This window comes from Phyllobates terribilis, unplaced genomic scaffold (genome assembly GCF_046119375.1).
Source record: "Phyllobates terribilis strain yellow unplaced genomic scaffold, ASM4611937v1 Scaffold_1__5_contigs__length_1240528914, whole genome shotgun sequence".
Taxonomy (NCBI): Eukaryota; Metazoa; Chordata; class Amphibia; order Anura; family Dendrobatidae; genus Phyllobates; species Phyllobates terribilis.
The window spans coordinates 452,472,399-452,498,118 of record NW_027362761.1 but is presented as its reverse complement, the minus strand read 5'-3'; the positions used below and the strand labels follow the sequence as shown (position 1 = coordinate 452,498,118).

Below are 25,720 nucleotides of genomic sequence, written 5' to 3'. Positions count from 1 at the left end.
CTGTCAGATCTGTCAGTCAGTCAGCCCTGTCAGATCTGTCAGTCAGTCAGCCCTGTCAGATCTGTCAGTCAGTCAGCCCTGTCAGATCTGTCAGTCAGTCAGCCCTGTCAGATCTGTCAATCAGTCAGTCCTGTCAGTCAGTCAGTCCTGTCAGATCTGTCAGTCAGTCAGTCCTGTCAGATCTGTCAGTCAGTCAGTCCTGTCAGATCTGTCAGTCAGTCAGTCCTGTCAGATCTGTCAGTCAGTCAGTCCTGTCAGATCTGTCAGTCAGTCAGTCAGATCTGTCAGTCAGTCAGTCCTGTCAGATCTGTCAGTCAGTCAGTCCTGTCAGATCTGTCAGTCAGTCAGTCCTGTCAGATCTGTCAGTCAGTCAGTCCTGTCAGATCTGTCAGTCAGTCAGTCCTGTCAGATCTGTCAGTCAGTCAGTCCTGTCAGATCTGTCAGTCAGTCAGTCCTGTCAGATCTGTCAGTCAGTCAGTCCTGTCAGATCTGTCAGTCAGTCAGTCCTGTCAGATCTGTCAGTCAGTCAGTCCTGTCAGATCTGTCAGTCAGTCAGTCCTGTCAGATCTGTCAGTCAGTCAGTCCTGTCAGATCTGTCAGTCAGTCAGTCCTGTCAGATCTGTCAGTCAGTCAGTCCTGTCAGATCTGTCAGTCAGTCAGTCCTGTCAGATCTGTCAGTCAGTCAGTCCTGTCAGATCTGTCAGTCAGTCAGTCCTGTCAGATCTGTCAGTCAGTCAGTCCTGTCAGATCTGTCAGTCAGTCAGTCCTGTCAGATCTGTCAGTCAGTCAGTCCTGTCAGATCAGTCAGTCAGTCAGTCCTGTCAGATCTGTCAGTCAGTCAGTCCTGTCAGATCTGTCAGTCAGTCAGTCCTGTCAGATCTGTCAGTCAGTCAGTCCTGTCAGATCTGTCAGTCCTGTCAGATCTGTCAGTCCTGTCAGATCTGTCAGTCAGTCAGTCCTGTCAGATCTGTCAGTCAGTCAGTCCTGTCAGATCTGTCAGTCAGTCAGTCCTGTCAGATCTGTCAGTCAGTCCTGTCAGATCAGTCCGGTCACTCCTGTCCGGTCCCGTCCTTTCAGTCCGGTCCATTCAGTCCAGTCAAAAAATATAAAAATAAAATGGCCCGTCAGACTTATACCGCAGAGGAGGTGTATGCCCTGCTGTGTTCTGACACTGATGACAGCGCAATCTCAGATGGAGATATGGATTTTGAGGGCTTTAGTAGCGGCGACACTGAGAGCCCAGAAATGAGCAGTGATTCTGTTCCATCCTCAAGCCCAAGGACCAGTACAGCAATAGGGGCAAATAGCGCTACTGGAGAAACGTCTCCAAATCAGGGAACACTGCCCAGTACAAGCGCTGTCCCTGCTACTAGTGAATTGGCGCACGCCAGTGTACAAGGGGCTTTGCCACATGATCTAGCATTTCCCATATGGGAGGCTTCGGATTCGGCTGCTCCATTCAGCCCTGATTTCAACGCCATTCCTGGTATAAATGTGGAGGTGGAAGATTTTGGACCAATTCATTTTTTTAATTTGTTTTTTACAGACAGCTTGCTAGAGCATATTGTCGTGCAAACAAATTTATACGCGTCCCAATTCATAAGCCAGAATCCCCGATCTTACTATGCTAGGGCAAATTTATGGACACCAACTAATGTCCCGGAAATAAAAAAATTTTTAGGACTTACATTTGCCATGGGGCTTGTTAAAAAACCGAGCATTCGATCCTACTGGTCCAACCACCCTGTTCAAGCCACCCCTATGTTTTCAGTCATTCTGCCTAGGACCCGTTATGAAATGCTCATGTGGTTTTGGCATTTTAACGACAATAGTCAATGCCTGCCCAGAAATGCCCCAGAACATGACAGGTTATATAAAATTAGACCCATCATTGAAAATTTGTCAGAAAAATTCTTAAGCCTCTACACCCCAACACAAAATATTTCTATAGACGAGTCCCTTGTAAAATTCAAAGGAAGACTGCACCTCAAGCAATTTATCCCATCTAAAAGGGCAAGGTTTGGAATAAAGCTCTATAAAATGTGCGAAAGTTCAACCGGATACACATCCTCTTTTCACATATATGAGGGGAAAGATAGCCAACTAAACCCACCAGGATGCCCTACTTATCTGGGGACATCTGGAAAAATTGTTTGGGAGCTGATAAGTCCATTTTTTCAAAAAGGCTACAATCTATATGTGGACAATTATTACACCAGCATACCCCTATTTAAAAGTCTGGTTGAACACAACATCGGGGCTTGTGGGACCATCCGTAAAAACCGTCAGGGGTTTCCACAACCATTGGTCAACCAAAAGTTGCAAAAGGGGCAGTCAGGGGCTGTACGCAACGGAGAGCTGCTTGCCCTGAAATATAGGGATAAGAGGGATATTTTTGTCCTCAGCTCGATCCACACAGATGCCACAAGGGCCACTGTAGAACTAGGATCCACCACTCCGAAGCAAAAACCTGTGTCAGTCATTGACTACAACAAACACATGGGGGGTGTGGACCTTGCAGACCAGGTTCTACAGCCATACCAGGTATCAAGAAAGTCCTATACCTGGTATAAAAAGTTGGTTATTTATTTGTTTCAGGTGGCCACATACAATTCTTTTGTGTTGTACAAAAAAGCAGGAAATTCAGATCCTTTTCTTGATTATCAAGAAAAGGTAATTGAAAATCTTGTCTTTCAAAGTGTTAGCCCCGCTCATCCATTAGAATCTGAGGATGTGAAAAGACTCACTGAGCGACATTTTATTGCACTTATTCCAGCAACGGAAACAAGAAGGAACCCCCAGAAAAGATGTTGTGTATGTACTAAGAGAGGAATGAGGCGTGATACCCGCTACTATTGCCCACAATGCCCATCATTGCCAGCCTTATGCGTCACTGACTGCTTTAAAATCTTCCACACAGAACCACGTTTTTAAACTGTAAAAATGTATCCCAATTTGTCATTCAAACATTTGGTTCATTTAGTGAATGACACATTCGAGTAGAGCTCACTTAATTTCCAGGGGGGGTTCTCCAGAATCTAAACCTTCCATTGCGTGCTTGTTTCTGGAAATCATCCATTGAGTTAAAATGGTCACTAAACCCATAGATGAATTCCCAGAGGGGTTTCATTTCCAAAATGGGGTCACTTCAGGGGGGATTCTTTAGCTCTGGTACTCTGAAAAGTGCCAGAACAGCATAATCCCCCCTGAAGTGACCCCATTATAGAAATGACACCTCTGTGGGAATTCATCTATGGGTTTAGTGACCATTTACCTATCTACTTATTTTCCCACCACTAGATTAATTTATACAGAGGAGTAGATTGTAAAATTCGGTCACTTGTTGTGGGTTTCCTCTGTTTAGGCACCTCAGGGGCTCTCCAAATGCAACATGGCGTCCGCTATCCATTCCAGTAAAATTTCCATTCCAAAAGTCAAATGGCGCTCCTTACCTTCCAAGCCATGCCATGCGCCCAAACAGTGGCTTTGCACCACATATGGGGTATCAGCGTGCTCAGGAGAAATTGCACAACACATTTTGGGGTCCATTTTTTCTGGCTGCCCTTGTGAAAATTAAAAATTTGAGGCTAAAGTAGCAGTTTTGTGTTAAAAATGTGTTTTTTTATTTTCACACTTCAACATTATAAAATTCTGTGAAGCCCCTGGGGGTTCAAGGTGCTCACCACACATCTAGATAAGTTCCTTGAGGGGTCTAGTTTCCAAAATGGGGTCACTTGTTGGGGGTTTCCTCTGTTTAGGCACCTCAGGGGCTCTCCAAATGCAACATGGCGTCCGCTATCCATTCCAGTCAAATTTCCATTCCAAAAGTCAAATGGCGCTCTTTACCTTCCAAGCCATGCCGTGCGCCCAAACAGTGGCTTTGCACCACATATGGGGTATCAGCGTGCTCAGGAGAAATTGCACAACACATTTTGGGGTCCATTTTTTCTGGCTGCCCTTGTGAAAATTAAAAATTTGAGGCTAAAGTAGCAGTTTTGTGTTAAAAATGTGTTTTTTTATTTTCACACTTCAACATTATAAAATTCTGTGAAGCCCCTGGGGGTTCAAGGTGCTCACCACACATCTAGATAAGTTCCTTGAGGGGTCTAGTTTCCAAAATGGGGTCACTTGTTGGGGGTTTCCTCTGTTTAGACACCTCTGGGGCTCTCCAAATGCAACATGGCGTCCGCTATCCATTCCAGTCAAATTTCCATTCCAAAAGTCAAATGGCGCTCCTTACCTTCCAAGCCATGCCGTGCGCCCAAACAGTGGCTTTGCACCACATATGGGGTATCAGCGTGCTCAGGAGAAATTGCACAACACATTTTGGGGTCCATTTTTTCTGGCTGCCCTTGTGAAAATTAAAAATTTGAGGCTAAAGTAGCAGTTTTGTGTTAAAAATGTGTTTTTTTATTTTCACACTTCAACATTATAAAATTCTGTGAAGCCCCTGGGGGTTCAAGGTGCTCACCACACATCTAGATAAGTTCCTTGAGGGGTCTAGTTTCCAAAATGGGGTCACTTGTTGGGGGTTTCCTCTGTTTAGGCACCTCAGGGGCTCTCCAAATGCAACATGGCGTCCGCTATCCATTCCAGTCAAATTTCCATTCCAAAAGTCAAATGGCGCTCCTTACCTTCCAAGCCATGCCGTGCGCCCAAACAGTGGCTTTGCACCACATATGGGGTATCAGCGTGCTCAGGAGAAATTGCACAACACATTTTGGGGTCCATTTTTTCTGGCTGCCCTTGTGAAAATTAAAAATTTGAGTAAAGTAGCAGTTTTGTGAAAAAAAAGTTAAATGTTCATTGTTTTCTTCCACATTCCAAAAATTCCTGTGAAGCACCTGAAGGGTTAATAAACTTCTTGAATGTGGTTTTGAGCACCTTGAGGGGTGCAGTTTTTAGAATGGTATCACTTTTGGGTATTTTCTGTCATAAAGGCTCCTCAAAGTCACTTCAAATAAGATGTGGTCCCTAAAAAAAAATGTTTTTGTAAATTTTGTTGTAAAAATGAGAAATCGCTGGTCAACTTTTAACCCTTATAGCTTCCTAACAAAAAAAAATTTTGGTTCCAAAATTGTGCTGATGTGAAGTAGACATGTGGGCAATGTTATTTATTAACTATTTTGTGTGATATATCTCTCTGATTAAAGGGCATGAAAATTCAAAGATTGAAAATTGCAAAATTTTCAAAATTTTCGGCCAAATTTCCGATTTTTTCACAATCAAACGCAAGTGATATCAAAGAAATTTTACCACTATCATGAAGTACAATATGTCACAAAAAAACAATCTCAGAATCAGGGGGATCCGTTGAAGCGTTCCAGAGTAATTACCTCATAAAGTGACAGTGGTCAGAATTGAAAAAATTGGCCTGGTCACGAAGGCAAAAACAGGCTCTGGCGCGAAGTGGTTAAAAAAGCACAACACCCAGAATAAAGTCCTTTAATTGAAATAAACACACAATTTTTTAATGTTCTAAATTAAACCATACTTACCATCACGCCCATTCCAGCTGAAGCCAATGTCTTCTGCAATAAAAGTAAAATAATAAAGCAACCTCATCCTTACCTTTCCATGGTTCCCAGGACGGCTCCAGCTCTGCTACATTGACATGACAGGCTGGATCGCAGCCGAAAGCTGCCATCCAGCTTGCCATGCCGCAGACACTGAGAAGCGCAGGTATGCTTACGCTCTGCAGTGTCTGGCTGTGACGGCATCCAGATGAGCCGAGGTCATGTGCAATGAACTCAGCTCACCTCATGCACGTCACTGACAGCGTGGGAAAATTCTCCTGCGCTCAGCGCTTCAGCAGGAGAATTCTCCCATACTGGGATGGCATTGAGATGACAGGCTGGATCGCAGCTGAGCGCTGCCATCCAGCATGCCATCCTTCATAGACACTGCAGAGCGCAGGCATGCTTGCGCTCTGCAGGGTCTCTGAAGGATGACAAGCTGCATGGCAGCGTTCAGCTGCGATCCAGCCTGTCATCTCAATGCCATCCCAGCGTGGGAGAATTCTCCTGCTGAGCGCATGAGAATTCTCCCACGCTGTCAGTAACGTGCATGAGGTGAGCTGTGTTCATTGGACATGACCTCGGCTCATCTTTATGCCGTCACAGCCAGACACTGAGGAGCGCAAGCATGCCTGCGCTTCTCAGTGTCTGCAGCATGGCAAGCTGGATGGCAGCTTTCGGCTGCGATCCAGCCTGTCATGTCAATGTAGCAGAGCTGGAGCAGTCGTGGGAACCATGGAAAGGTAAGGATGATGTTGGTTTATTATTTTACTTTTATTGCCGGAGATCGTTGGCTTCAGCTGTAATGGTGGGCGTGATGGTAAGTATGGTTTAATTTAGAACAATAAAGAATTGTGTGTTCATTTCAATTAAAGAACTTTATTCTGGGTGTTTGTGCTTTTTTTTTTTAACTTTGACTATGGGGTTAGTAATGGGGGTGTCTTATAGACGCCTCTCCATTACTAACCTGGGCTTGATGTCAGCTGGCATTATAAGCTGACATCAACCCCAGCCCTATTACCCCACTGCCACCGCTACAGGGCAGTGGGAAGAGCGAGGCTAAGTGCCAGAATTGGCACATCCTATGGATGCACCATTTCTGGGGCGGGTGACAGCTGGTGTTTCTAGCCTGGCAGGGGGCCAATAATCATGGTACCCTTCCTGGGCTATTAATATCAGCCCTCAGCTGTCTGCCTAGCTTTTGCTAGCTATTAAAATAGGGGGGACCCCACGTCATTTTTTTTTTGGGTCCCCCATTTTAATAGCTAGTAAAGGCTAGGTATTCAGCTGGGGGCTGATATTAGTAGCCTGGGAAGCTCCGTGGGTATTACCCCCTTCCCAGGCTTCAAACATCTGCCCCAGCCGTCTGCTTAACCTCCGCTAGAGACTAAAATTACGGGGAACCCCACGCCAATTTTTTTTCTAATAAATCCTTTATTTTAACACTAAATGACAAGTACAGTAATCAACACTGTCACTGTACTTCTTATATATGTCACTGACATGTTTCTATGTATCTAATCTATGCGTGATGCTCTATTCTTTCTGTTCTAAATTGTTGGGTACCGGTGTATGCCGCTGCTGAATTGCCGGCCAGCTTTTTTAAAGAGAGTGTCTTCTGAGCAGTTTGTAAGCTTTTGGACACCTTTGAAGGTGTTTTCTATGTGTTTCTATGTGTTTTTGTTTGCCTGCCATTGGTTTTAACGGTGTTCTAAGGCAGGGTTCCCCAACTCCAGTCCTCAAGGCCCACCAACAGGTCATGTTTTCAGGATTTCCTTAGTATTTCCCAGGTGATAATTGCATCACCTGCATAGGCAATAATTCCATCACCTGTACAATACTAAGGAAATCCTGAAAACATGACCTGTTGGTGGGCCTTGATGACTGGAGTTGGGGAACCCTGTTCTAAGGTGTTCGACGAACAGTTCCACGAACATCCCGGTATTCGACCAACCGAACCCGAACACTACGGGGATGGCTCTACACTAATAAAGATACAAACGATATATATTTAGTTGATCTTGTTAAATGTTTTGGACTTAAGGATGAAAAAAAATGTCTTTCCTGGCACAATCCATTATAGCACCAATCCAGTGTTTTTTTCACCACTGGAGTGGTGTAGTGAATGTAAGCCCCCCGTCCCAGTCATATACTCCCCCCTCCGGCGTCTTCACCATTTTTCAGTGCCAGTCCGGTCCCACGACACCACCTTGTGATGGCAGCTTCTGACTGGACAGAACTGAAGCTACAGGACAAGGTCTCAATGCAAGTATGAGGCCAGAACGAGGCTCTCCTAGACTTACACTCATTAGTGACCTCTGGCTCCATGAAACACTGGAGCAGCCGGCAGGTCACAAACTGCAGGAGATGGACCGGAGGTGAAAACAGATGAAAACGCCAGAAGATGAGTATCAGACGGGGCAGGGGGCTTTGATTTTAAGCACCACTCAGTGGTGAAATAAAAAAACTGCTGGAGTGGTGCTTTACATGTCTGTTTCTTTCTCTGGCCACCTCATGCATTATTGTTATATATTACTCTACAGCTTCTAGGTTTTAATTTTAAAAATCTGACCCCACTGTCTGTTCCCATGTTGCATTGTTAGCATTGATGAGACCACAGTGTAAAGTTTTCTGTAAATGTGTATTGATATAAGCTAATCTACCTGATTACCATATTTTTCACACTATAAGACACACCGGACTATAAGACGCACCGTGGAAAATAGGAAAAAAAATATTTTTTTATAAGATGGGGGTCCATCTTATAGTCTGAATAGGTATCTTACCTGGGGGGGTGGGGGCAGTAGAGCTGGGGTCACAGGAAGCAGGGTCCCTCAGGAAGCCAATGGAGTTGGAGGAATGCTGGTACTTGGGGTACTGGTGGCCTTGTGCCTGGTACCTGGGGGTCTGGTAGCCAGGGCTGTGGAGTCGGAGCTCATTTTGGTGGAGTCAGAGTCGGTATAAAATAGACCGACTCCTAAAATATATAATAAATTGGATACAGTAATTCAATGCAGTTTGTGGGGAATATTTTGTCATAAGAATTTGGGAAAGTTATGAAATGTCCTATAAATGTCTGTCCTATTCCTGATCTAAGGGTCTAGACTTTTAGCTGAGCTGAATCTGTGCGACAGTAAATTTATCACTTAAACATGAGCCGTGTATGAGGGAGTCGGAGACGTGGAAATTGAGGAGTCAAAGGTTTGGCTTACCGACTCCATAGCCCTGCTGGTACCTGGGGTGCTGGGGGCCGGGGTACTCGTGGCCTGGTACCTGGGGGCCTGGTGCCAGTGCTGGGGCCAGTGTCTGGCTGTGAGGCAGAGCGAGCGGCTTCCAGTGGCCGCGGCCATCTTTCTGAAGCTGTCATCTACAGGAAAATGGCCGCCGGTGTGGCAGAGCACATGCTCCGGCGGCCATCTTCCTGTGGATCACCGCTTCAGGAACATGGCCGCGGCCACCGGAAAGCCGCTCACTCTGCTCTGCCTCACAGCCAGACACCGGTACTCGCCCGGGCCCCAGCCAGATACCCGCCCGCCTAACCTTTTCTTCCGCCGCCGCCCTGCAATCCCGCTCCACCACCACCGGTAAGTTGCATTCGGACCATAAGACGCACCCCCCATTTTCCTTCCAAATTTGGGGAGGGAGAAGTGCATCTTTTGGTCCGAAAAATACGGTAAATGTCTCGGCTGTGCCTCACACACAGGAGAGTGCTGTTATGCTTGGTCTCGACAAATATGTCTGCCGTCACATCCAGCTACTCCAGGAAGATGAAAACTACAATGCTACATTCCCATGATGAGTTTTTCATGTTGTGTAATATTTTTGAGTCAAAAACGCAGCATCTTACAGTTCAAGCAAAGTGGATGGGATTTATAGGAATCTTCTGCCCGCTGCTTTTTTACTCGGCGTAAACTGACCTGCGGTGCGTGTTTCAAATCTGCTACATGTCATCAATTTCTCTTGTGGGTACGATGAATTTTCTCCATAGACTTGCATTAGATGCAGAAAAAACGCATGTGTGTTTTTGGTGCATTTCCACATCAGAAACACATAAAAATCACATGGAATTCACACCTATGTGTATCCATAAAGTTTTGTCAAAGCCAAATACCAGGAATTGTCAAAAACACAGCAGCTTTATTTAAATCATGACATATCAAGAAAAGACAAAAAGCAGCTTCAAAAACGTGATAAAAACAGATGTTAAAAAACGCATGTAACCTAATTTACATAAGGCTATGTTCATACATCATGTTTTTTTCAGTGTTTTTTGCTGCAAAATTTTATGCAAATTTTCAGCTGCGTTTTGCAGTACCAGCAAAGTCTATGAGAAGCCAGAATTTTTCTGTTCACACATCATGTTTTTTTTGTTCAGGATTTTGTGCCTTGCAGACTTTTTTGGAACATAGAGCATGTCACTTCTTTCAGCGTTTTTCACCCATTGGAAGTAATGGGTGGGGGAAAAAAACGTGTGAACATAGCTATCAGGTTTTGCTGCATTTTTAGTGAAAATAATCAAGTACAACAGTATGTGAAATTCATTTATTTTTGGGATTTTTACCGTCTTGTCTTGGTCACTGAGATGGTTGTTTGTATTATGAGAGTGTAATTCAATTAGTGATGCGCTATGACCCTGGGTCGCCGCGTGTGCGCAGTGAAGCTGTAATCACACAGTCTCACTGCGCAGGACCAGCGCTGGACATGTAGAAATGCGCATGCGCCCCACAATATTAGCGCTTGCCGGGAGCAGTATTCAAATACATGGGCGGAGCCAGCAGTGACTGAATATGAGGATCACACCCCTATAACTGAACACGAGCCAGTAGGACAAAGTGTATATAAAGTTATAAAACCATAACACCAGCCAATTTTAATGAAAAAAGCTTGTTAGTGATGCACATTGCATTACAAACAACGCTATGGGGGCAGTGTACATAGCAACTAGGATGTGACAGGTTCCCTTTAAAATCGAGACGCCGGATAGGGAGATCACAGAGCCTGGGCTCCACCAATAAACAGCAGGTACACCGCTGTTTCCAAACCTTTGGCTGTCCTGGTTAGTGAGCCATGTGGCCAGATGTGGCCTGCTGGCCAGAGTTTACCCGGGTCTACTTTACAACACTCTTTCTGGAATCTAATAATGTCTTTGATGTTCCAGACCAACCTTCATTTGTGTGCCAGAACAAACTGTATATTGACAATTACCATATACAAATGATCAAGGGTGAGTCCGGCATGTGTAGAGTGGGACTCCTTCCACCAGTCCCGTACTTTTGTAGCCTATTGGATGTATGCAGGGGCCAGATGGAAGAATGACTTTAGAATCTACGTATACTAAAACTGTATGGTATTTTTAATATAGACGAAAAAAAGAACCATGTCAGTGGGGTATTTTTAGAATTACCGCTCGAATATCAGTCAGAAGTGTGTGCACAGTGTGTATTATGGCTCCAATAATCTAGATAAAAAGCTGTTTTGTTAAAGTTGTTTTTATTCCCCCCTCAATTAGCCATCAGTAATGTGTGTACAATATGTGCATGGTAATACTTACTCATTGCTGTCTCCAGCCATTCCCACCGCTGCTTTGGACCCTTTTCCTGCGTCATGTGACTGTGCCAGGTCACACTGTGGACCCTTGGTTCTTTTAGGAACCGACTATTCCAAATGGAACGCCCACGAGTATGGTGACACGTTACTCGTTTGCTGCAAACCGTTCTACACCAAAAACGTGTCTCTTGGCCGGAAAAACAGTGTAAAATACATGCGTTTTATTTCTTTACTTGCGGTTTTTCTCATGCATTGGAATGGGTGAAAAATGCTGAAAGAACTGACAAGGAAAAAATAAGCAAAGTTTGCATGAGACTTCAGGAATACCATTCACATTGCTGGTACAAGAAAATACTTCAATTTTTGGTGGCAAAATTGCTTGGGAAAATAAACTCAGCAAATAGTTACCGTGTGCTCATAACTTATGAAGGCCTTGCTCTGAGTCTCACAGACTTACATTGATTAAGTGACTGCCAGTCCAGACAGAAGGCTCTGTGAAAGCCGACCAGTCACACACTGCTGGAGAGGACCATGGCAGCGCTGGAAACAGCAGAAGACCCCAATGAGTAAGTATTGCACACACTGTACTCACATTACTTATGTCTAACAGAGGGGACACTAAGAAAAATAACCTACAAAATTGCTCTTTTTTTTTTTATTATTATTATTTTTGTATTTAGATTAATTGGAGAAATATGATTACTGTTTCCAGCCTCTACTCTCCACATCTTTTCTCCTGTTTGTTGGCAGTCAATAAGATGTTCCACACTTTGCTCCTCTCTTGCTTTGGTGCTGGGACGCAAGAACAGGAGATATAAGGGTGTGTGCAGACGATCCAGAGCTGCTGCGGGTTTAATGCTGCGAACTTATGCAGTGTCAAACCAGCAGCGGCCAGCTGTTACAGCATAGTGGATGGGATTTGTACAAATCCCATGCCCACTATGCGTCTCTGTGCAATTTCTCCTGCGGGTCCGCATGCGGACTTTCCTCATAGACCTAATCTCTATGAGAAAAGTCCGTAGGTAAAAAAAAAGCGGAGCTCATTTGCATATCCACGCGCGGCTCCTCCTCAGCGTCGGGGCCGAAGGCTGGAATGCTCGTCTGCACATACCCTAAGACTGTCAGGATTTTCCATCATCAGGCAGCGCTCTTGATATTGAGCAGCGCGCCTGTTGGACATCACAGTGTTTGATTAATGCTATGTTTAGATCAAAGTGCTGTCCTTCATTAATGTAAGTTTTTAAGGTAAAGTTTTAATATTGCAGGATACAATAAATGGTACACCAGGAGATATGACTGAGGAGCAGATTGCAGAATTAAAGAGCTCCATATGGAAACGCGTGTGTCTGGCACAGGTTGGTTACTTACTCCAGAAAAAGGGAAAAAAAATATATATATAAAAAAAGGTAACAATTACAATTCCTATGTGGATATTTATTCATGTAGACGGGCCTCTGCTTTCCTACCAACAGGTTCACACTACATCACTTTACATTCTACCTTGTTTCATTTTTTTATGGCAAAAATAGTATAGCGTGCACTGTGTAAAAAGACAATGGACACTCGGTGGTAACCTGACGGACTCCGCTGTACAACAGTGGGACCGGTCATGGCCTCATTGAGCATGAAATACTGTGTAAGTGAAAGCATAGGCACAGTATAGACTGTAAGGCACGCTGGCGATGGTGCATACATGTGTATTGATGACGAAAATGTTGAGCATCAGCACCAAAATGTCTTGTGTCCATGTGTCAGTAAGCTGATTTTTGTTGACTCAAAAACAAAAAAAAAAGAAATGACAAACATTTGGGACAAAATATTTTTGTGCCTTGATTTATTCTGCACTCACAGAAATATAGTAATCAGCAGGATTTTATTTTCAGGCATCTCACCACAGATTTACAGAAAAGTTTAATGGACAGTTTGAAAAACTTAAGGTAAGAGTTTGTGCTACTGCTGCAGATGCCACAACATATCTGTGCACCATTCTTTATGGCAAAGCATAGAAAATTGCGTTATGTCGTTTCAAATCATTACATGTCAAATTACTTTTCTTTCACTTTATACCAGCATAAATGGGACGTTTGCAAATTATGATAGTCGTAGAAAAGAAAGGGAGTGCTGGGGTATTTCAGTGAATCTTTTTAACACCATCAACATCTTTTTATTCCCCACTGTGAACAACCTTGGTAATTAACTTTTAGGATTTTTTCAAGACTTAATGGGAATGTGACAGCTGATTCATACTGCCCAGTCTGCTGGCCACATGGATCTGATTCATACTGCCCAGTCTGCGGGCCACATGGATCTGATTCATACTGCCCAGTCTGCTGGCCACATGGATCTGATTCATATTGCCCAGTCTGTGGGCCACATGGATCTAATTCATACTGCCCAGTCTGCTGGCCACATGGATCTGATTCATACTGCCCAGTCTGCTGGCCACATGGATCTGATTCATACTGCCCAGTCTGCGGGCCACATGGATCTGATTCATATTGCCCAGTCTGCTGGCCACATGGATCTGATTCATACTGCCCAGTCTGCGGGCCACATGGATCTGATTCATACTGCCCAGTCTGCGGGCCACATGGATCTGATTCATACTGCCCAGTCTGCGGGCCACATGGATCTGATTCATATTGCCCAGTCTGCGGGCCACATGGATCTGATTCATACTGCCCAGTCTGCTGGCCACATGGATCTGATTCATACTGCCCAGTCTGCGGGCCACATGGATCTGATTCATGCTGCCCAGTCTGCAGGCCACATGGATCTGATTCATACTGCCCAGTCTGCTGGCCACATGGATCTGATTCATACTGCCCAGTCTGCGGGCCACATGGATCTGATTCATACTGCCCAGTCTGCGGGCCACATGGATCTGATTCATACTGCCCAGTCTGCGGGCCACATGGATCTGATTCATACTGCCCAGTCTGCTGGCCACATGGATCTGATTCATACTGCCCAGTCTGCTGGCCTGCAGACTGGGCAGTATATATATACACATATATACAGGGTGGTCCAAAAGTAGGTGGCCAGAAAACTCCAAGCTCTTTTGGTAGACTTTTTTGGACTCTGAACAAATGTTTCAGCAACAAGTTGTTTATTATCTTCTGTACTGACTGTTTTGGGTCGACCAGTTTTTGGAGCATTAAGGATTGAGCCAGTGGCATTGAATTTGTCACAAATGCGGTAAATGGTTTGCCTCTTTGGGGCTTGAGTACCAAATGTTTCAACCCAATTTGCTCTAACGGTTTCAGCATTTTGAGATTTCCAATACTCTGTTAAAATCCATTTTCTTTGATCTGTATTTAAATTATTTGCCATTTTGTGTTATCTGAATTATCTGAAAAGAAAACAGATTTGGGAGAGATCTATCTGTGAAAACTAGATCTGTGAAACTGGCTTAGTTGCCCTTAGCAACCAATCAGATTCCAGCTTTCATTTTCCAAAGAGTCTGTGAGGAATGAAAAGTGGAATCTGATTGGTTGCTAAGGGCAACTGAGCCAGTTTCACTTTACACCATGTTTTATAAATCTTGCCCTTCATAACCTTATTACACTTTCTGTCTACCTACTTTTGGACAACCCTGTATCTCCTATCTATCTATAGAATTGGACCCTGATCTAAACCTTATGTGATTAAAGTCTTTTACCTTTGTGCACTGACTTATTTATTGTTACATGTTACATAATACTGGTGTACTTGGTCAATATCAGACCTGGGATGTGCAGTAAGATCTCATACTGCCTCTCACGTTCATCAATCTAATGTGAAACTCCATGTTCTGGATCATAAAACAATGCAGAAAATACTGGAATGTATAATGGAAAGCTGCTGCCACGCTAACATGCTCAGTATGTAAATCAGCAAAACAAAAGATTAATACTCCTTACTTTGGAGATTCTGCCAGAAGCTCATAAACACCTCACAAGAACATCAAAGGGTTTCTGTGAACAAAAACTAAATATCAAAGGAATCAGTCCCAAATAGGCTGCTGCCCTTAAATTCATGCATAGTATACATGAGCTGCAAGTAACAGGATTTCATGGGAACCAGAGGAGCTATAAGAAACATTGATTATTTACTCTGACTTCCTTCGAGGGCTGATAACAGATGTTCTTATGAACACATATACAAGATTATCTTGTGTTCAGTTTTCCATTACCTTATGTATAGAATTGGTAGAAATGTCTGCCTGCCTTCATCTAATCAGCTGACTGCAATTCTGTCAATAAGGGAATATATACATGGGGTTTAACCCATTCTGGAGTCATGATGTATATATACTTAATGGTGCAGTTGTATGGAGTTGGACCAGGAGCTGAGCCTGTCCAACACAGGGCAGGTGCTGGCTGTGTTATACAGGCAGCACCTGCCTCTAACTGCTGTGATCAGAGCTGCTGTTCAACCACTTAAAGGGGTTGTGCCACAAACAAAAGTATATTTTAATCAACAGATCTTAATATAAAAATAAACTCCACAATTGGATGTATTTGAAAAAAAATGTTCCTGTGCTGAGATAATCTTATAAATGTGCCCCTGCTGTGTAATGTGTAATGGCTGTGTCTCGCCGTACAGAGACATGGTCTGATCATACCACAGCTCCTGGGCAGGGGAGGACGCAAAAGAGAGTATACAGACAGGACAGCACAGGATCACAAATTCCCTATGGGGATTTAAAAAAAGTGAAAAATGTGAAAGAAAATTTTAAAAAAAAATACATAAGAAAATTAAACTTTAATTTTTTTTTAATTCCTCTTTTCCCCATCCAAAGTTATGAAATTAAAAAAATAAGCATATTCTGTATTGCTGTGTCTGGAAAAGTCCAACATATCAAAATCTAAAATTGATCAAACCATAAGCTATTGTAAAGGGAAAAAAGACAAAACAAAAGTCCAGAATTGCCATTTTCAGTTTTTAGTCACCTCTGCCAAAAATCTCAATACAGTGCGATCAAAACATTTTGTGTGCCTAAATGGTACCAGTAAAAACTACATCTTGTCATACAAAATACAAGCCCTCACACATCCCCCTCAGTGGGAAAATAAACAAGTTATGGGTATTGAAAATTGTAACACAAAACAAATATTGTTTCTTAAATTCCCAAAAAATTTAAAGCCACTAAAAAATAGATAAACCCCCATAAGTTTGGCATCGCCATAATCGTATCACCCTTAAAAATCATGTTACCATGTTATTTTTACTGCACAATGAACACCGTAAAAATGTAACCCCCCCAAAAAAAAGCCAGAGTTGCTATAATAGTGGGAGGTGTGTATCTGGTGGCACATTTAGTGATTAAAGGGGCTGTCCAGGTTTAGCACAAAAGCGTGCAGTCACTCTGTGACTACAGATGTGTGAATCCTCACACTGTCAGGATTTTCCGGTGCTGGCAGCGAGACCAGATGACCACAAGTATGTAATATGCACACTCCCGGCCACATTCCAACTAGACATATGTGACCGGGTGCATGCATATCACATACTTGTGGTCACATGACCGTCTGCTCACGGTGACCGTGACACTGTGAGGATTCACAAGCTTGCAGTTACATAGAGTGACTTCAGACGTTTGTGCTAAACCTGTGCTCCCACTTTTTATGGTCTGCATGATATAATTGCACCTAAGAAGCCACAAGTGGAAGTCTTTCATCTTAAAGGGAAGGTGCCATCAAAATGTTTTTCTTCAACAATTAAAAAAAAAATTAAAGTATTAATGTTTTGATTTTTTTTTTAAATATTTGTTTTTAGTGAAATAAAATCTGAAAAATAATTTTAAAAGGTTTGATATTTCCACTTTTAAACACTAGGGGGAGCAGCTGTTGAAATTTGCCATGAAAACCTAGTGTACAACTAGGTCATATTACGGACTGCAGTAAATGTGGGCGGGGTCTGCTCACATGTGTCTGATGTCACCCCTCTCCTCCCCTTCTGGGTGTTTGTAAAAAGATAAGAAAGGATGAAGTTTAGGATCACAGTGAGGAGCCATTTTGTTGGTGACTGCCAGTGATACTGACATTGTCACCGAGGACAGACAGCAGCGCTGATTTTGTTAGTTGGTGCTGCTCACTGTAAGGTGGCGTTAGATACGAGGAGTGTATCATGTGCGTGATTAGATACGCTTAAAATAAGACACACTGTGATTAGATACAGGGCTCCGTGTAGTGTATAGGATGATGGGATTAGATACAAGGGTCTGGGGCGTATCACGCATGATAGGATTAGATACACCGGTCTGGGGCCGAGGACTGTCGGCATTACCGATTCTGTTAATTGGTGCTGCTCGCTGTATCATAAGCTGGGGTTAGATACATGACCCTGCTCCCATAGAAGTGGACAGCGCAAGGTCACGCATTACACCACTGCTCCTGTGGAAGTGGACAGAGCGGGGGTCACACACCACTGCTCCCTTAGAAATGTGTAACCCTGCTCTGTCCACTTCCACAGGAGCAGTGTTATAGAATGGATAAATGTCCTGTAGACAGGGCTGCCACCAGGAATTTCAGGGCCCCACACTGGCAAAATTTTTGGGCTCCCTTGAGACGCTGCCCAGGCTCCACCCCATCTCCGCCTCCATCTCTTGAACCTTCCACAGTCCCACCGCCCACTCCACTTCTACACCGCGTCCTCACCAATTACACATTAAGCGTTCCCATCGAACACCAGATCACATACATAGCCATCTGCTTTTGTTTTGGACAAAATATTTTTTAAGCCACCCCCGCGACAAGGTAGACTCTTCTGGCCGGGCCCTACTCTACTCTAACCTATTCAAAATATGTTAAAATGCCCAGTGCTCTTTTTAGGTACATTTTTATTTATTTTTCTTTAAGGGAATGTCACATACTTTTTTTAAAATATTATCAATAATACCACATACAAGGGACAAATACGGTCACACATTGGCTGAACCACATATTACCACCACATGGCAACTGAATAATATCACATACAGGGAACAAATACCGTCACACCATGACCAGACCATATATCACCACCCCATAGTGACCGAATTATGCCACATTCAAGGAACAATACCACCACACCGTGACCAGACTACTTATTACCACCACATAGTGACTGAATACTACAATACTGATCATTAATAAAAAAACATAATGCTATTATTATCATAAGTGCCATAATACACAGGAGATCTGTACATAGTATACAGTGTAAGTGTACAGGTAATACAGTGATCATCAGTGACATTATATACAGGAGCCCTGTATATAGTGTCAGCACACAGGTAGTAATGACCCACCAGTGACATTATACACAGGAGCTCTGTATATAGTGTATAGTGTACAGGTAATGCAGGGATCACTAATGACATTATACACAGGAGCTCTGTATATAGTGTCAGTGTACAGGTAATACAGGGATCACCGGTGACATTATACACAGGAGCTCTGTATATACTATATAGTTTAAGTGTAGAGGTAATACACTGACTTACCAGTGACGTCTCTAGTTAAAGATAATCATTTTCGCTTTTCTTCTTCATCCAGTGCAGACCGCCATCACTTCTTCCAACTAGGACTTGTCTCTGCGGAAAATAACACGGATATCTAGAGCACATTCCCTAATTTTTTCCCAACTTCTACACTACGCCAGATGAAGAAAAAAAGTGTCAGTGTCGCTCTTTACTGTAACAGGACCCCCCCACTGAAATATCAAAAATAAAATACATCACATCAGTAATGATATCCCTTAATTAACCCCTACAGTAATACTGTCCTACTTACTGACACCTTCCTGTAACAACATCCCCCATGTGTCTCATTCCTGTCCCCATGTGTCTCCATCCTGCTTCCCCATATGTCCTCTTATCCCGGGCCCACGACTCCTTCATGCCCCCATATATATCCTCTCATTCTGGCCCCACCTGTCTCCATCATGCCCGCATATCTGTCCTCTTATCCTGGGCCCCCATATGTCTCCCATATTGCGTATTTCAGTACCAAAAAAAAAAAGTTTCTCCTTACTTGGCAGCGGTCCAGCGGCTCCTATTGCTGTGCTGGATGCGTGTCCTGCATGGCAATAGAGTTCAACTGAACGTACATCCTCGGTCGCACGTTCAATTAGTGAGCGAACAGGGGACTCCTGCCCCATACGCCAGTAAGAGCAGTAATGTCCCGATGGCGGCCCTACTTGTAGATATATAATTTCACAAGCCCCTACATATAATAGACTTGCATCGTTTAGTGCCTTTCATTTGGCAATAAAGGGTGTTTACACTAATAAATAAATGAAAAAACGATGTGGGGGTCCCCCTATTATTTGTAACCAGCGAAGGTAAAATAGACAGCTGCATACTATTATCAGGCTAGGAAGGTCCCTGGTTATTGGGCCCTTTCCAGCCTAAAAACACCAGCCTACAGCCGCCCTAGAAGTGTCACATCACATTAGATACGCCAATTATGGCGCTTTGCCCCGCTCTTCCCAACTGCCCCCCTGGTGCGGTGGCAATCTGGGTAATGGTAGTTGGGGTTCATGACAGCTGTGATTTGTCAAAAAATCACAGCTGCCATCAAGCCCTGGGGTTAGTAATGCAGACGTGTCTATTAGACACCCCCATTACTAACCCAATAATGAAAAAAAAAAAGAGAAATACATTTTATTTGAAAAAAACAGTCCACCGCACTTTCCCAATTTATTTTTGAATAAAAAAAAAACTCATGCAGGTCTGATGTAGTCCACACATGGAAAGCTTAAAAAGAGAAAAATAAAGACAAGACACTGTCCCTCGTTCACCAATTTATTAATAAAATAAATCGTTCCCATTCAGGTCCAACGTAGTCCATGGCAACGCTCCATAGGCTATAGCAGCAGCCACTCCAGGTCCCGCTGCACTCTGCGAGACCCGGCGACTGTGACGAGCGGTGATGTCAGTAACTACACCGCTCATTAGAGTTGCATAGTGGCCCACAGTATATTGGCCCAATATAGTGCTCCATACAGTATAGTAGCCCCATATAGTGCTCCATACAGTATAGTAGCCCCATATAGTGCTCCATACAGTATAATAGCCCCATATAGTGCTCCATACAGAGTAATAGCCCCACATAGTCCTCCATACAGTATAATGGCCCTATATAGTGCTCCATACAGAATAATAGCCCCATATAGTTCTCCATACAATATAATGGCCCCATATAGTCCTCCATACAGTACAATAGCCTAATATAGTGCTACACAGAATATTGGCCCCAAATAGTGCACCACAGTATAATGGGCTCACATAATGCTCCATACACAATATAATGGCCCCCACATAGTGCTCCTCCATCCCATCCTGGTGTATATGGCCCCTCCATCCCATCCTGGTATATATGGCCCTCATCTATACAATGAATAGAAAAAAAAGACAAACACTTGTACTTACGTTCCCTGCGCTCCCACGCTGCGCTGAACACTATCCTGTGTGTTCAGAGCACAACTGCTTGATGATCTTCCTTCTATGCTCTGAACAGGTCGGCAGGGAGTGGTCATCGCAGCCTGTCCTGTAATACTAATTACAGGCTGCGATACCGCTCCCTGCTGCCACCACAAATACTCGCCCTGGACCTTCGCTCCTCGGCATCTTCTCCCCCAGGCAGTTCCTGTCATTGTAAGCCCCGAGCAGTGCGTGTGATGACAGGGGGAAAATGAAGCCCACAGCACACGTTGCGGGCTACACCAAAATAGTTGCAATCTCCTCCCACAGCTGTGATCTGGACAGCCCACGGGGCATGCCCCACAGTCGCTTATGCTCAAGGCTGCCGTAAGTGAGGTGTGTAACTGTGGTGCTCAGACGCACTCCCCCAAATGAAAGTGGCAGCCCTCAATGGCTGAAATAAAATGAATAAATAATTTTTTTTTAATGTAGTTCATTTAATTTTGAATTAAAATTAATTGATTTTATAATTAATAATTTTTAATACTAAAATTGAAATCACGACACCTTCCCTTTAAAGAGGTTGTCCACTACTTTGGCATTGATGAACTATCCTTAAGATAGGTTATCAATGTCTGATCGGTCGGGGTCCGGCACCTCCGCCGATCAGCTCTTCCCGATGTCAACCGCCACTGGCCGGAAATACTCACTTGTGGAGCTGAACGTCTTCTGATTGTGGCCGAGGCAGGGTACTGCACATCCACCTTCTATTCAAATCAATGGGATACGGATGTGTAGTACCCTGCGGCGGCCCCTATCAGAAGACGGCTAGCTCCGCAAGTGAGTACTTCCGGCTGTCGACACCGATAGCAGTTGATCGGAGGGGGTGTTGGGTGTCTGACCCCGACCGATCAGACATTGATGACCTATCCTAAGGATAGGTCATCAGTGCTAAAGTAGTGGACAACCTCTCTAATCTATAAGTAGTGCAGCCTCGGGCTTTGGGCCTGTAACTTCTTGTCATGGTAAAATATGGAAGTTTTTATTGTAAAGTAAATCATTTATTTTAGTTTTCTTTTGAGTGCAACTTTAATGGATTTTCCAGGAATAGAAAAGAACTAAAGGAAATATCATTATATATACATTTTTAAATACCTTAATTTGCAAATCACAATCATTTTGTCTAGAGAGATAATCATTACATAATTAAAATGGCCATTGTCTTGGTACATTAGTAGAAACCTGACTTAAACTGTACAGATGCCTATGAGCATGTGAAGTACGAAGCCACGCTCTCTCCCCTTATGTGTAGGAAGATTGGCTCTTAGTGGATATTTTGATCCAGTCCGACTTTTTTTATAAGGTGAAGATTTGTTAAAGATGTGTTCACACTTACATATGGAAAAATCCTGATGCTGTCAAAACCTAGCCCACCTGTATCCACTCAATGTCGGCTGATTTTTCAGGGATTTAAATTGAGCTGCAGACTGGGTGGGTGCAGTTTCAGACATAACGGTAGTCTAATTGTTTCATCTTACGCCCAGTGATAGTCATTCGGAAACTGAAAGCTGCTCTCACTGGGGTGATAGCACCCAATGTTCATTTACAACAGCCTGCTGTATGTACTGGATTTTTTTAGACTGACCCAACACCTGTAGATGCAAGGGGTGTTAGAAGGTAAGAAGAGGTTGCTCACTCTGCTGTCCACCATGTCTTTCTGTTATAAATCTAGAGATACATAGGGTTGCTGAGGTAAGAATAGGCTGCTCACACTGCTGTCCACCGTGTCATTCTGAATTAGAGTACTTGGTATAGGTATCTTCAGGTCGCAACTGCGGAGCTCCCTACTGCACATGCTCACAGGCACCTGTACTAACAATCTAGGACAAGTTTCTGTCAGTGTAAGAAGACAGAGGACATTTTAATTCTATAGTGATTAACGCCCTGTAGAAAACGATTGTGATTTGCTGATTTAACAATTTATAATGACTTATTTATTTATTCTTTTTGTATTCATGGAAAACCCTATTTACCTACGTTGAGATTTAAAAATAATAAAAAATAGTATTGTATTATAAGCTATAGCTAGATAGATTGAGAAAAGGCTGGTTGTAGAAACCTTCAGAGGATTACTGACTGTGATTTGTTTTGGAAAATATCTGTTACTATGATTAGTATTGTACCTCAATAATGTGTGGTTTTCTTAGCCTTTAGAAACATAAACTGTACATACATTTTTCAGATATTTGTGTAGCAATTATTATGGCGTATATTACTTTTATACATTGGGTCTAGTGCTCCTCTATGTATGTAATGGCCACCATTGGGCTGTATTAATAATAGATGCACTTCCATTTCTTAAAGAGTGTCTATGTACAGTGGGAAAATAAGTATTTGATACACTGCCGAATTTGCACGTTTCCCCACCTACAATAAATGGAGAGGTCTGTAATTTCTATCGTAGATACACTACAACCGTGAGAGACAGAATCTTAAAACAAATACTGAAAATCACATTGTATTATTTTTACATAATTAATTAGCATTTTATTGCATGAAAGAAATATTTGATACAATAGAAAAACAGAACTTAATATTTGGTACAGAAACTTTTGTTTGCAATTACATAGGCAAGTTGAGTTCATAACAAAAAGTTCTATTTTGGTGTCCTCTCACCACATGACCTTCTCCCATGCTTCTTCTGTATCATCCAGATGGTCATTGATGAACTTCAAACAGACTTGGACATGTGCTGGCTTGAGCAGGGGGACCTTGCGCGCCCTACAGGATTTTAATCCATGACGGCTTAGTGTGTTACTAATGGTAATGTTTGAGACTGTGGTTCCAGCTTTCTTCAGGTCATTGACCAGGTCCTCCCGTGTAGTTCTGGGCTTATTCCTGACCTTTCTTAGAATCATCCTTACCTCACGAGGCGAGCTCTTGCATGGAGCCCCAGACCGAGGAAGATTGACAGTCATCTTATGTCTCTTCCATTTTCTAACAATTGCACCAACAGTTGTTGCCTTCTCACCATGTGCTTGCCTATTGTCCTGTAGCCCAACCCTGCCTTGTGCAGGTTTACAATTGTGTCCCTGGTGTCCTTAGACAGCTCTTTGGTCATGGCCATGGTGGAGAGGTTGGAGTATGACTGATTGAGTGTCTGGACAGGTGTCTTTTATACAGTTAACAAGTTCAAACAGGTGCAATTAATACAGGTAATGAGAGCAGAGTAGGAGAGCTTCTTAAAGAAAAACTAACAGGTCTGTGAGAGCCAGAATTCTTGCTGGTTGGTAGCTGATCAAATATTTATTTCATGCAATAAAATGCAATTTAATTATGTAAAAATAATACAATGTGATTTTCTGTTTTTTTTTTTTTTTAGATTCTGTCTCTCACAGGTGAAATGTACAGTGGGGAAAAAAGTATTTAGTCAGCCACCAATTGTGCAAGTTTTCCCACTTGAAAAGAAGAGAGAGGCCTGTAATTGACATCATAGGTAGACCTCAACTATGAGAGACAAAATGAGAAAACAAATCCTGAATATCACATTGTCTGATTTGGAACAATTTTTTTTTCAAATTTTGGTGGAAAATAAGTATTTGGTCAATTACAAAAGTTCATCTCAATACTTTGTTATATATCCTTTGTTGGCAATGACAGAGGTCAAATGTTTTTTGTAAGACTTCACAAGGTTGGCACACACTGTTGCTGGTATGTTGGCCCATTCCTCCATGCAGATCTCTAGAGCAGTGATGTTTTGGGGCTGTCGCTGGGCAATACGGACTTTCAATTCCCTCCAAAGGTTTTTCTATAGGGTTTAGATCTGGAGACTGGCTAGGCCACTCCAGGACCTTGAAATGCTTTTTACGAAGCCACTCCTTCGTTGCCCTGGCCGTGTGCTTGGGATCATTGTCATGCTGAAAGACCCAGCCACGTTTCATCTTCAATGCTGTTGCTGATGGAAGGAGGTTTGCACTCAAAATCTCACAATACAGGGCCCCATTCATTCTTTCATGTACACGGATCAGTCGTCCTGGTCCCTTGTCAGAGAAACCGCCTCAAAGCATGATGTTGCCACCCCCATGCTTCACAGTAGGTATGGTGTTCTTTGGATGCAACTCAGCATTCTTTCTCCTCCAAACACTACGAGTTGTGTTTCTACCAAACAGTTCTACTTTGGTTTCATCTGACCATGTGACATTCTCCCAATACTCTTCTGGATCATCCAAATGCTCTCTAGGAAGCTACAGACTGGCCCGGACATGTAATGGCTTAAGCAGGGGGACACGTCTGGCACTGCAGGATCTGAGTCCCTGGCAGCGTAGTGTGTTACTGATGGTAACCTGTGTGACGTTGGTCCCAGCTCTCTGCAGGTCATTCAGTAGGTCCCCCCGTGTGGTTCTAGTATTTTTGCTCACCATTCTTGAGATGATTTAGACCCCACGGGGTGAGATCTTGTGTGGGGCCCCACATCGAGGGAGATTATCAGTGGTCTTGTATGTCTTCCATTTTCTAATTATTGCTCCCACAGTTGATTTCGTCACACCAAGGTGCTTGCCTATTGCAGATTCAGTCTTCCCAGCCTGTAGCAGGGCTACAATTTTGTTTCTGGTGTCCTTCGACAGCTCTTTGGTCTTCTCCATAGTGGAGTTTGGAGTGTGACTGTTTGAGGTTGCGGATAGGTCTCTTTTATACTGATAACAAGTTCAAACAGGTGCCAGTACTACAGGTAATGAGTGGAGGACAGAGGAGCCTCTTAAAGAAGAAGTTAAAGGTCTGTAAGAGCCAGAAATCTTGCTTGTTTGTAATTGACCAAATACTTATTTTCCATCAAAATTTGAAAAAAAATTCTTTCCAAATCAGACTATGTGATTTTCAGGATTTGTTTTCTCATTTTGTCCCTCATAGTTGAGGTCTACCTATGATGTCAATTACAGGCCTCTCTCATCTTTTTAAGTGGGAGAACTTGCACAATTGGTGGCTGACTAAATACTTTTTTTCCCCACTGTACCTACGATAAAAATTACAGACCTCTCCATTCTTTGTAGGTGGGAAAACTTGCAAAATCGGCAGTGTATCAAATACTTATTTTCCCCACTGTATGGTGTGGTTCCATACATTATTTGTGTAGATTTATGCTCATCATATGGTGGATAACAGATGTATATTTATTGGCTATCAGAGATGGCATTCAGACAAGATACTATGGGACTTTTATTATTATTATTATTATTATTATTAATATATTATTTTTTTCTTTCACTTAGAG

At 43.1% G+C, this 25,720-nt stretch overlaps 1 protein-coding gene across 1 annotated transcript in view; it reads left to right on the top strand.

Annotated features, from left to right (window-relative positions):
- SLF1 (SMC5-SMC6 complex localization factor 1) overlaps positions 1-25,720 on the top strand; it is a 120,915-nt gene that overhangs the window by 50,403 nt on the left and 44,792 nt on the right. The window contains exons 7-8 of the mRNA XM_073680274.1: positions 12,329-12,418; positions 12,947-13,000. Coding sequence (XP_073536375.1) covers positions 12,329-12,418; positions 12,947-13,000 — 144 coding nt within the window. The remainder of the gene's footprint in view (positions 1-12,328; positions 12,419-12,946; positions 13,001-25,720) is intronic.